This window comes from Rhincodon typus, chromosome 24, assembly GCF_021869965.1.
Source record: "Rhincodon typus isolate 14 chromosome 24, sRhiTyp1.1, whole genome shotgun sequence".
NCBI lineage: Eukaryota > Metazoa > Chordata > Chondrichthyes > Orectolobiformes > Rhincodontidae > Rhincodon > Rhincodon typus.
The window spans coordinates 47,291,065-47,304,289 of record NC_063355.1 but is presented as its reverse complement, the minus strand read 5'-3'; the positions used below and the strand labels follow the sequence as shown (position 1 = coordinate 47,304,289).

The window sequence follows — 13,225 nt, the reverse complement described above, 5'->3', positions numbered from 1 at the left end:
TGAGGGTCAGTGCTGAGGGAGTCCCGCACTGTCGGAGGGTCAGTGCTACTGTGAGGGCCACATTGTCTCAGTTGCTATTTCTATTTGAAAGGTTTAAAGTCCATCTGCTTTTGAGGTGGTTGAAAAGATCTGGCACAAAAACAAAGTTGCTGGAAAAGCGCAGCAGGTCTCGGAAGGGTTCTGAGGAAGGGTCACCTGACCCAAAACATTAACTCTATTTTTTCCTTCACAGATGCTGCCAGACCTGCTGAGCTTTTCCAGCAACTTCTTGATGATTTACAACGTCTGCAGTTCTTTTGGTTTTTGTAAAAGATCTGGTGACTGTTTTTCCCAGAAGAGACAGACATTTTACACGTTCCTGGGATGACCCAGCCTCTACTGTAAATGCAGGCAGTACAATGGGGATTATGAACCGAGAATATCAGTGAAAACCTAATCTAAGAGGATCTTCAGCCAACCATCACTCCACAACAGCTGCTGCTAGCTCTCCATCTGCAGCTCAATGATAGTGTCTGTCACAGTACCCCACACTGAAATGGCAAAACTACAAATGTTGTCTCTGGTATTCCGAAAGCTGCTGGTATTGTCTGTTTGGTCAATAACAGAATCGGAAGCTTCTGGAGCCCCAGTTCCCACAGAACAAGAGTTCTGTTTTGAAACAGCACAATGAGCAGTTGGTGACATTCTCTGCTGATGTCATCCTGGCACAAGGAATTGCAAAGAGATAGTGAACTGCAGTCATGAGATATCACTGACTCAGTTTGTAATCTGTTGACCAATTTAATTTGACACTGATATAAATTACAGCCCGGTGATAGTGCAAGAACAAGTACTTTCCAGGTGATAATGTTCTTTGACACCAAATAACAAATAAGATTCCTTTCATTACAAACAGGTGGTAGAGAATGTTATCTCATCTTGAAAACATTTATCCAGGGACTCACGAAACAAGGTCAAAATGTAATTGTTGATTGTGCATGTGATCAAATTCTGAAATGTTTATGTAGTTTATTGTGTAACACCATAACCTTTTCCATCTGTCCTTTAGAATTACTGGAAAAATGCAGACTATGCTGCTCCCTTTAATTTGGTTTGATGAGGTAAGTTAATCACATTTGGTCAATTTCTCCTCTACCCAATGACATGTAGAACATGGGGACTGATTTGTTCCCAGAGTGAAGCTCGCAAACTGAAAGAAATTGCCTCTTCTGTTTTTGTTAAAGGAAAGCTAGAGAAATAGGGTTCAGTATTCAGTCCCAGAGAACTCAACCAATGAAGGGTTTTACAGGATTAACTGACAGAATCTTCTTGGTTCCTTCAGGGCCAGTTTATTGATGGAATGAAAGGTAATAGAAGAAGCTCCTGCTTACTCTTCTAACCAGAAGTGTAAACCCTTTGAAGGTGGTAACAGTAGATATTTTTGAGCAACCTGTTCAAAGATGTTATTACACATCGCTCAACAGATGGGACTGTGTCCTCTGGCTGACCACCCATCTATAATTCAAGGTGGAGGCAGTCAATTTTCCACTTTCCATTTTAGCATAAAACAAAATCAAATAGAGAGCAGGTCCCCACAGTGAACAGTTCAAAAAGATACAGGAAACGTGGGGGGATATGTCTGAGAACAGAGCAGCCAGAACTCCATCCTGTGGCATGTTCAGTACAGGACGTCCACACTGTCTAGTATTTGGAATAACTGGGAAAGCAAGCAAGCAACAATCTAGACAGCTGCCTGACCACATCCTGTGTCACTGGGAGCTGCTGGAGGTGTTGGAGAGCTGCTGGAGGTGATGGAGAGCTGCTGGAGGGGTTGGAGAGCTGCTGGAGGGGTTGGAGAGCTGCTGGAGGTGATGGAGAGCTGCTGGAGCTGTTGGAGAGCTGCTGGAGGTGTTGGAGAGCTGCTGGAGGTGTTGGAGAGCTGCTGGAGGTGATGGAGAGCTGCTGGAGGTGTTGGAGAGCTGCTGGAGGTGATGGAGAGCTGCTGGAGGTGTTGGAGAGCTGCTGGAGGTGTTGGAGAGCTGCTGGTCTTGCTAAATGAAGGAGCTGCCAGCTCAGAACAGCCAAGAGGCTGCAGAAATCAAACTACTGACATCATAGGTCGGCACAGTACAGGCCCTTCGGCCCACCATGTTGTGCCGACCTATTATCCTACTAAGATCAATCTACCCTGCATGCCCTACATTTTACTATCCTCCATGTGCCTATCCAAGAGTCGCTTAAAGTCTCTAAAGTATCTGACTGCACTACCACTGCCGGCAGCGCATTCCACACGCCCACCATTCTCTGTGTGAAGAACCTACCTCTGACATCTCCCCTATACCTTCCTCCAATCATCTTAAAATTATGCCCCCTCCTAATAGTCATTTCTGCCCTGGGAAAAAGTCTCTGACTATCCACTCTATCTATGCCTCTCATCATCTTGTACACCTCTATCAAGGCACCTCTTATCCTTCTTCGCTCCAATGAAAAAAGCCCTCGCTCCCTCAACCTTTCCTCATAAGACCTGCCCTCCAGTCCGGGCAGCATCCTGGTAAATCTCCTCTGCACCCTCTCTAAAGCTTCCACATCTTTCCTATAATGAGGTGACCAGAACTGAACACAATATTCCAAGTGTGGTCTAACCAGGGTTTTATAGAGCTGCAGCATAACCTCACAGCTCTTAAACTCAATTCCCCTGCCAATGAAAGCCAACACACCATACGCCTTCTTTACAACCCTATCAGCTTGAGTGGCAACTTTGAGGGATCTATGGATGTGGACCCCAAGATCCCTCTGTTCCTCCACACTGCCAAGAATCCTGCCATTAACCCTGCATTCTGCATTCAAATTCAACCTTCCAAATGAATCACTTCATACTTTTGGGAGAGAGTTTTCATCTGAACACCATTGTGTGCACATGGTTACAAGGTAACCAAGGTTTGGGAATAAATATTCCAAATTACACAAGATTTAGAAAAGAAAGATAAAGTGAAAAGGAGGATGGGTAGACTTGAGAGTAAAGAATAAGCAGAGTAATGAGAAATGATCTTGGGCTGGAAGATTCAGGAAATAGAATCAGTTTGTGTGATTAGGAATAACAGGAATCAGAAAACACAGGTAGGAGTCATTAATGGATCCCCTAACAGTAGAGGAATGAGAAATTCTACCATATGATAAACATGCCATTAGACAGAGCCAGAGAAATGAAGAATTGTGTATTTATGTGTTTTAGTGATTACAGTAAGACTTTTGATCAGGGAAAACGGAAACTGTTCAGCCTGTTAGAATGATGAGAAATCTTTATTGGGAATAAGTTGCAGTTGAAAATGTTGAGAATGATCTTAGTGATTTTGTGAAGATTAAAAAGAGGGTCAGGAAAAGATATGTTTTTGACCCAGATGTATTCAATTGGCGTCATAAAAATATTTTGAGAAAGACAGAGGTTCTTCCTGGATTATTAGTTGGAGGCTACAACTTTAATTAGGTTAAGTAATTGACTTATTGTCCACTGTATTGTGCTTTTATCTCTATATTATGACCCTGGGTGGATGAAGACATCACTTCAGTTTCTTCCATTATTTTACTCAATATCCTGACTATAATTTATTTTCGTGTCCAATTCACTGATCAGCAGGAACAACTTGCACTGTTTACTCTGATTGCACAGAATCAACAGCCAGCTGAGGAATTTAATCCAGCCTGGGTTCATTTTAACTTTAGAATTAGTGTCAATGCTACGTAAAACATTTGCAACTTTTATACCATTAACAGAAGTTAAAATGTTGTTATCCATCAGCTGCATGTGAGATTTTATCATTCACTCTTCAGGGGAAAATCAACAGGAACCTCCTGATTGGTCAACAACATTTAAGAAGGAGCAGCCTTTAGAAAAAGGAAGAGATACAAAGCAGCAACAATATCAAAAAGACATGAACAAATTCACAAATTAGTGTCATAGAGTCATAAAACAGGAAATTAGACTTTCCAGTCTAACTAGTCCATTCCAATCAGGTTTCCTGAACTTAACTAGTCCCATTTGCCTGCATTTGGTCCATATCCCTCTAAACCCCTCCTATTCATGTACCTGACCAAATCTCTTTTAAATGCTGTAATTGTACCCACTTCTACAACTTCCTTTGGCAGCTCGTTCCATCCATGCACTGCCCTCTGCATGAAAAAGACCCCTCAGGTCCCTTTTAAATCTTTTCCCTCTCACCTTAAACCTATGCCCCTTAGTTTTGGACTCCCATACTCTGAGGAAAAGATCTTGGCTATTCACCATATCTATGCCCCTCATGATTTTATAAATCTCTATAAAGTCACCCCTCAGCCTCTGACACTCCAAGGAAAAATCTCCCAGCCTATTCAGCCTCTCGTTATAACTCAAACCCTCCAGTCCCAGTAACCTCCTTGTAAATCTTTTCTGTAGCCTTTCCAGTTTAACAGCATCCTTCCTACAGAGGAGTGACTAGAATCATGCAAAATATTCTAAAAGTGGCTTCACCAATGTCTTGTGCAGCTGCAACATGACATCCTAACTGCTATACTCAATGCACTGACCAATGAAGGCAAGCATGCTAAATGCCTTCTTCATTGCCCTGTCTATCTGTGACTCCACTTTCAAGGAATTATGTACCTGCACCCCTTGGTCTCTTTGTTCGACAACACTCACCAGGGCCCAGTAACATGATTTCATTAATAATGTAAAGCAGAATCAATGTCTTTTAGTGCAGTTATCAATTGGTTCATGTTGACGAATTGTGTTTCCTTCAGAGTGCGAACATTGATGGTCCAATTCTAGACAATTTTTACACCTTCATGGTGGTCATACCAAGGGTTCTCCAGTATGTCCAATTCATCCTCCTGGGGCTTGGGGCCTTGCTGCTGGTTGTTGCTGCAATTCTCGGAATCATTCTTCTGCAACAGGTGAGAAAAATGAATAGCCCATAGAACACAATTTGTATGTTCATCATCAGCTTTGACAATTTGCACCAAGAAACCCATCTTAAATACAAGTGCATTTACCTAAAATTGATACTAATTGCAGGAGAAATAATATTCTCAAAGCTTAGCCTTAGACAAACATAAAAAATTGCAGTGAATGATGTAAATATTTAACTAAGGACCAATAAATTGATAGTTGGAAACTACAAACATAATGTGAAAAGGGAATGTGCTTCTATTAAAACTCATATTGTTGAAAAGAATTTCTTTTAACACTCTTCACCTCTCCAGACGTGGGTGTTGCTGGCTGGGCCAGTATTTATTGTCCTGTCCCTAGATGCCCTTCAGGTGGGGGTGAGCTGCCTTCTTGAACTGCTGCAGTCCATGTGCTGTAGATAGACCCGCAATGACCTTAGGGAGGGAATTCCAGCATTTTGACGCAATGACAGTAAAGGAACGGTGATATATTTTCAAGTTAAGATGTTGAGTTGCTTGAAAGGAGCTTGCAGGGGATGGTGTTCCCATGTATCTGCCGCCTTTGTCCTTCTAGATGGAAGTGGTCGTGGGTTTGGATGGTGCCATCTAAGGATCTTTGGTGAATTTCTGCAGTGCATCTTGTAGATGGTACACACTGCTGTTACTGAGTGTCGGTGGTGGAGGGAGTGGATGCTTGTGTTGATGGACTTGATGCTGTTCAAGCAGCTGCTTTGTCTTGGATAATGTGTTATGATTCCCATAATTTTGAAAAATGCAATTAGAAATTCCAGTTGATAGCTGAAAGAATGACACAACAATATTTCTCTTTTTAAAACTTTTACTGTAGTAACCAAACTACGAGCATTATCATTTAAATATTGCTTTTGTGGTCAGTTTAAACTTTAAATCATAGCAGAGAACGTTCCCCTTTTTAGTTTTAACAGAACTGAAAAACCCACTTTAGACTAAATCTTAAGTGTTTGCTAAAGTATCAGTCAATTTTCCCAGAGCCAGTCCAAGATGACTGCCTAGCTCCTAAGAGTTCACTTCTATTCAATTGAATTAGCTTTATTGTCATATGTATTCAAATGAATCAGCATCATCTTAGGTACAGAGGTACTTAGGTACTTCAGTTTCTTTCTTTTCCTTTCAAAGCCTGGAAACTTCAATTTCAAAACTGCCATCACATTTAGGATGTTTCCTGCTGTTTCCCACTCTCAGCACAAAGTAGGCAAATCTTCCAGCCTTGTTTCAAATCCTCATGGATGTGTTCTTTCAGTTTGATTTTCTTTCAGTGTAATTTCAGTCTGAGCTCACAGTTACTATCCTGTAAATCACTGAAACACTCAGGCTTCCTCAGATCCTTCTCTCCCAGATCGTTAGTAGGCTGCCTGTGTCTGTGAATTTCAGGGATCCCTTAGAAACCCTTCCCATGTCAAAACCTGTCTCCATAACCTTGTATCATGGTAGAATTAGCTATCATTCACACACTGACTCTCTTTTATTTTGGAAGAAAATGGACAATTTAAAGCCTAACTGTGCACAGCCTGATTTTCTCAATTCCTTTGAGAGATGTTGGAGACAATCTTCCTCAGTCTCACAGTTGGTTTACAGATGCTGCAACCATTGTTTCCAACGCTGAATACATTAGAACAGAATACTTTAGAACTCAGAATTGAGGAAGGGTCACTGGACCCGAAACGTTAACTCTGTTTTCTCCTCCACAGGTGCTGCCAGACCTGCTGAGTTTTTCCAGCAACTTTGTTTTTGTTCCAAGCGTACCAAACACCTTCTTCACCGCCCTATCTACCTGTGATTCCACTTTCAAGAAACTATGAATCTGCACTCCAAGGTCTCTCTGTTCAGCAACACTCCCCAGGACTGTACCATGAAGTGTATAAGTCCTGCCCTGATTTGCCTTTTCAAAATGCAGCACCTCATATTTATCTAAATTAAACTCCATTTCCCACTCTTTCACCCATTGACCCATCTGATCAAGATCCCATTCTACTCTGAGGTAACCTTCTTTATTGTTCACTACGTTTCCAATTTTGGTGTCATCTGCAAACTTACTAACCATACCCGTTATGTTCTCATCCACATCATTTATATAAATGATAAAAAGCAGTGGACCCAGCACCGAACCTTGTGGCACTGGCCACAGGCCTCCAGAATGAAAACCTCCACCACCACCTTCGACCTTCAACTAGTTCTGCATCCAGATGGCTAGTTCTTCCTGTACTCCATGTGATCTAACCTTGCTAATCAGTCTACCAAGAAGAACCTTGTCAAACACCTTACTGAAGTCCATACAGATCGCATTCACTGCTCTGCCTTCATCAGTCCTCTTCGTTACTTCCTTAAAAAACTCAGTTAAGTTCGTGAGACATGATTTCCCACACACAAAGCCATGTTGACTATCCCTAATCAGTCCTAATCCCTATCCCTAATCCCTATCCCTAATCCCAATCCCAAATTTGTTGCCTGTGAAGACTAAGTGGTAAGTGGGTGAATGATTGACAATGGTTACATGAAGGTTGTTCTGAGATTCTCTTCTGGAACCCTGTTCCACTTCCTTCTCATCTTTTGCAACCTTCCTAAACCCCATTATGACCAAACTTTTATTAAACCCTTACATTACCTCAGTTTTGGGGGATCTTTGTTTTGTCACTGATCTTATATAATAAGATTTATCTTTGTTCCTGGTGCCCCTTTCACTTTGCTTAACGTGATTGACAACTTTTTGAGCAGATTCGAGCAGACTGACTCTGAGGTGCTCAGTAATATTGGTACTGGAAAATTAATCCAGCTCTCACTGTGTGCAGCCATTCTAATCTGAACACAGGGAGATTGGACCTGCCCACAGGGGGATTTCAGTAAGAAGCACCATCTTTTAGAATACAACATGTTGAGATTGTGCAAAACATATTACAAACTGTTCAGCATTAATAAGGTTGATCAGGCAAAGAAGTAAAGTAGGTTAATGGCGTACCCTATATTTGGCTGGAATGTATCGTTAGCTTGTTTTCCATCAGTTTTCAGCCAAGTATTTCAACACTTGATGTAGGCAGACCTGAAGAGGGTGTAATGAGTGACACCTTGATCTATAAAGGGTGTATTATTTTAAAATATTCTTTCAAAGGATGTAGGTGTCAAAGCTAAGGCCAGCATTTGTTGCCCATCTCTAATTGCCCCTGAACTTTGTGCCTTGCTGGGCCTTTTCAAAGTGTATTTAAGAATCAACTACATTGCCATGAGGTTGCAGACTAGACTGGATAAGGACAGCTGATTTCCTTCCATAAAGAATATTAATGAATCAGATGGGCTTTTACAACAGCCAATGATAGTTTTATGGTCACTGTTACTAGTTTTCAATTCCAGATTTTATGAATTGGATTTGTGCTTCTGAAGGACAATTAAGGGTGGTCAATATATGCCAGTCTAATCAGTTCCAACGAAATCCTGTAAGTGAATAAAAAAAATTACATTTTACCAGTTGGAATAGTGAGATTTGAAGCCACAACCCTAAAGCATTCACTTGGGCTGCTAGTTTCCTGTGACTTTATCACTACACTACTTCTAACTTCTTTCTGGTGTGTAAAGTTTTAGTGTGGAATCTTCCCAGCCTCTAAACAACATGGCCAATGGTAAGGAGGTTAGGAAAATCGCAGTGAGGTGGCCAAGGAGGAGTTCTCAACACCAAGAGCAAAAGTTTCATTTTTCTGACCAGTGTTGAACAGAAAGATAAGATGAGACATATGAGCAAACAGTCAATAAAAAGGGGCAATAAGTTAAAATACTGCACTGTTGATGACATCGGCCTAGGAGGAGGCTCAAGTCCATGCCACTTGATCATGTGTTTGTGTGGCAATTATCTTGACTTTTGACATACAAAGCATGAGATTGGCGCATATGTTGGAGGAAAAAGCAACATTAACTTCACCCATGATTATTCAACAACTCTTGTGCAGTGTGTCGTGCTGAGTGAGAATAATTATTGATAACATTATGCACACACCCAAATGCTAGATCGAGCAGGAGTGTAGCATCAAAAGATATTTGTGGTCAGGTGACTGGGAACTATTTTATGAAATAACCAGATCCTTGAATGGGGAGACAGTAGAGCTGGTACTCGGGACCATTGCAGGTAAGTGGGCTAAAGTGTCATCTTCATCCAAGACAGGGAGTCATTTTTCAAGTGGAAGGAGATCAGCATGCAGAAAGGCCCAGCCAGAAATCATTTTGGGAGTGGGAGGGGCAGAAAAGGGAAGAATTGAAATATTTGACAAAGCAGCGCTTTAAAGTCTATGGGTCAAGAGAGTTGGAATGAAATGGAGAGATCTTCTAGTGAACCAGCACAGAATCAATGGGCTGAATGGCCTGTACAATTTTTATGATACCAATCATCTTAAAATATCTTTGGTAGATTTTTTATAGGTAATTGGGTTTTTAGGGTCTTTCTACAGTCTCAGACCAGACTCCTTAATAACTGTTAAACTATTGTTTGATGTTCATTGGACATGATGGCAAGGCTAGAGGTGAACTGGACAGAGTCCAATGTCTTAATGGAACACTAACACATGACTATTGAAGTCACAGTGACCTCAGGCTTATCTACATATTCGTTAAACCCTATCACGACAAAAGATTTTCTTGAATGAATTTACTAGCTCAGAATTTGCTGTATCCTAGGCCCAGTTGGAGATCCTTTCAACAGTATTAACCAGCAAAAAGTGATGGTGGGATTGGATCCTTAAATTTGCATGTGTTTCCTGAAGGAAGACTTTCTAATTACCTACAGGTCCACATCATCTCCCTTGTGCCTTTTCTGGAAAAGTGGACTGTCACTTCAACTGTTGTTTCATTGGTTTCAACCAGGCAACTAAAAGTAGCCTTGTAGGAGCAAATTACTGCAGATGCTGGAATCTGTACTGAAAACAAAAAATGATGGAGATCACAGCAGGTCAGGCAGCATCCGTGGAGAGAGAGCAAGCTAACATTTCGAGTTTAGATGACTCTTCATCAGAATGTTAGTTGCCTTTAGGTTCTGGGAGGGTGTGAGACCAAGCAGTCCTGATTTTGGCTATTCTTCAGTTGAATTCCTTCCAAAAGTGCATGTCTGTGGTTTCTTCAGAACTACACTCAGTCCCAATGGAATCAGTTTAAGCTGGAACCCTCAGAGCTTAGACTCCCTTTTATCAGGACGACTCCCACCCTCAATTATAAACCATGTTCGTGAGGTCCTGTATATTCAATAACTTTGTGCATATGACTGAAACAGAACTATAAATGGAATATGAAATCATGAATTAATTTTCATTTTAATGTTAGGCATTTATAATGTTGTTAACGCTGTGTTAATGCTCCTAAAATAACACAGTCTAAAGAAATATTTACAAATGAGTTGGAAAATTGGATTGGACAATGTATTGCCAAAGATACCAATCATGTTGAAAGCTGGAAATTTAAACCATGTTCTTTTAAGACTTGAAGCAAACAAATGGCATTTCTATTTGCTTCGGTCACATGCATACCTGTCGTTATTCAAGTTTAAATCCGTGCAAGGTTCTCTATAAACACCTTGTATTTGTCTTGTAAGAAGTGAGTAAGAATTTCTGCATAGCATGGTGGCTCAGGGGTTAGCACTGCTGCCTTACAGCGCCAGGGACCTGGGTTCGATTCCAGTCTCGGGCGACTGTGTGGAGTTTGCACATTCTCCCCGTGTCTGCGTGGGTTTCCTCCCACGGTCCAAAGATGTGCAGGTTAGGTGGATTGGGTGTGCTAAATTGCTCATAGTGCTTAGGGGTGTTTGGGTTAGGTGGGTTAAATGTGGAAGGGTAGGGGAATGGGTCTGGGTGGGATGCTCTTCAGAGGGGTAGTGTGAACTTGTTGGGCTGAATGGCCTGTTTCCACACTGTAGGGGTTGTATGGTATTAATTAATAATCCATCACTAATAATTATACAATTAATTAATGATTCACCATTTATACATTCCTTCTGTTCGCTGTTCAAGCTGCAAACTGTGAATGAGATCTGGATTGGGATTTTTGGAAAATGAATCCTCAGCTTGTTTTTCTTGAGGATTATTCTCATTTCTTTTCCAGAACAAAGACAGAAACTCAAGCACAAAGTGGATTGGTGATAAATCTGCCGCTTCTGGGAGAGCCTCAGTTTTGGTGAATGCTGATCAGAAGCTGAAAACTCAATCTCGTCTCTAGGTGGGTTTTAGACTTCAGCCCATCTCCTCCTCCAGATTGAGGAGAGGTGTTTGAAAGGAGGTGGGAGTGGGAGGGAGGAGATGAGGGGAGGAGTATGGGGTGTTATGAGGGAGTTTGATGAGGTGTAGGCATTGGATATTTGAGGGGGTTTGGAATGGAACTTTAAGAGGCTTGGGTTGGGGTCTTAGGGGGGTTTAGGGATCAGGTGTTTGGGAGGTCTGGGGATCGAATGTTTGGGGGACGACATTGGGGATCGAGTGTTTGGTGGATTTAGGGATCAGGTGTTTGGGAGGGTTTGGGGATCGTGTTTGTGGGGTGTTTGGGGGTCAGGTGATGGGAGAGGTGTTGGGGATCATGTGTTTGGGGGGTTTGGTGATCAAGTGTTGGGGGTTTGGTGATCAACTGTTAGGAGGGTGGGTTAGGGATCAAGTGTTTGGTGGATTTGGGAATCGGGTGTTGGGGGGTTTGGGGATGGTATGTTTGGGGAGGGTTTGGGATTGAGTGTTTGGTGGATTTAGGGATTGGGTATTTGGGGGTTTGGGGATCGAGTGTTTGGGGGGTTGGGGATCGGGTATTTGGTGAATATAGGATTGGGTGTTTTGAGGGTGTTTGGAGTTCAGGTGATAGGGGACAGGTGTTGGGGATCAAGTGTTTGGGGGGTTTGGGGATCGGGTGTTTGTGGGGTTTGGGGATCGGGTGTTTGAGGGTTTGAGGAAGAGGTGTTTGGTGGATTTAGGGATCGGGTATTTGAGGAATTGAAGAATCATGTGTTTGGGGGGTTTTGGGGCTTTGGGGATATGCTGAAGGAGGTGATGAACAGAGTGGGGAGAGAATATCATGTCACTTAACACACTTGAGGTTTGTAACAGTGAGAAGGAAATTCCAGTTGCTGTCTCCCCAAGTTCATCGAATAATTTATTGCAGAGTAAAAGTAAATTAATGCATCAAACACTGATCAGTTCCATATTTTGCGGTATGTCTGAACTGATATTTTCCACTAACAGGTCATTAACATTCCAAATGTCCAACATCTACCACAAAGTTTAATGTCCTTCTGAATGCCCCTCTGCCTCTATCCCCTGCCCCAGTGCCATTGTGATGCCAGTGACCCACAACCCCCTAGTGTTCCAGCACCCCCAAGCCCCATTATCCAAGTGTACCAGTGTCTCTGTACTAATTGCTCCGGTACCCCCTTACCCCCAGTGTTCCTGTACCTAGTTGCCCCAGTACCCCCTAATGCCCCAGAGCCCCATTGCCCCCTTCACCCCATTCCCCTAAACCCTGTGTCCCAGTGGCCCTCTATACGCCCAATGTCACTGGTAAATCTCATCTTTCTTTTTTAGCACGTTCAGATCCAGGAAGAAGGAAAGAAGAAAGTTCCAGAAAGATGCCTTAGCTACATTTACTGATCTGGAATTGCTGACTGATGAATGGAATGAATTTGGAATCTGAACTGATCACAATCATGTTGTTCTGTAATTTTTGCTAACATATCAAAAATCTGTAATCTCTCAGTAGTGTTTACAAAACAAGAAAAAGGAAAATCTTAACCAGAGCTGCATTTGTGTTAATGAATGAGAGCGAGTGTAGACTTGTAAAGGGCAGATTGTGCTGAATGAATAAAAATGAATTTCTGTGATGAAGGAACAGATGAAGAATTTGCAGTGGATATTGTCTGTATAGATTTTAAGAAAGTATTAGACAAAATACTACATGAATAGGGTGGCATGGTGACTCAGTGGTTATCACGGCTGCCTTACAGCGTCAGAGACCTGGGTTTGATTCCACCCTCGGTGTCTGTGTGGAGTTTGCACATTCTCCCCGTGTCTGCGTGGGTTTCCTCCGGGTGCTCCAGTTTCCTCCCACAGTCCAAAGATGTGCAGGGTAGGTAGATTGGCCATGCTCAATTGCCCGTAGTGTTCAGGGATGTGTAGGTTAGGTGAATTAGCCATGGGAAATGCAGGGTTACAGGGATAGGGTAGGGGAGTAGGTCTGTGTGGGATGCTCTTTGGAGAGTTGGTTTGGACTTGTTGCACCAAATGGCCTGTTTCCACCCTGCAGGGGTTCAATAAATAAAAGCTGATTAACAAAAGTGTGTTTAGTGGAA

At 42.2% G+C, this 13,225-nt stretch overlaps 1 protein-coding gene across 1 annotated transcript in view; it reads left to right on the top strand.

Moving 5' to 3' along the window:
• LOC109920113 (scavenger receptor class B member 1-like) overlaps positions 1 to 12,765 on the top strand; it is a 45,111-nt gene extending 32,346 nt beyond the window's left edge. The window contains exons 9-12 of the mRNA XM_048611772.1: positions 1,044 to 1,100; positions 4,753 to 4,905; positions 11,005 to 11,118; positions 12,462 to 12,765. Of these exons, the coding sequence (XP_048467729.1) occupies positions 1,044 to 1,100; positions 4,753 to 4,905; positions 11,005 to 11,118 (324 nt within the window). The 3' untranslated portion in view covers positions 12,462 to 12,765. The remainder of the gene's footprint in view (positions 1 to 1,043; positions 1,101 to 4,752; positions 4,906 to 11,004; positions 11,119 to 12,461) is intronic.
• Positions 12,766 to 13,225: the final 460 nt, after the last annotated feature.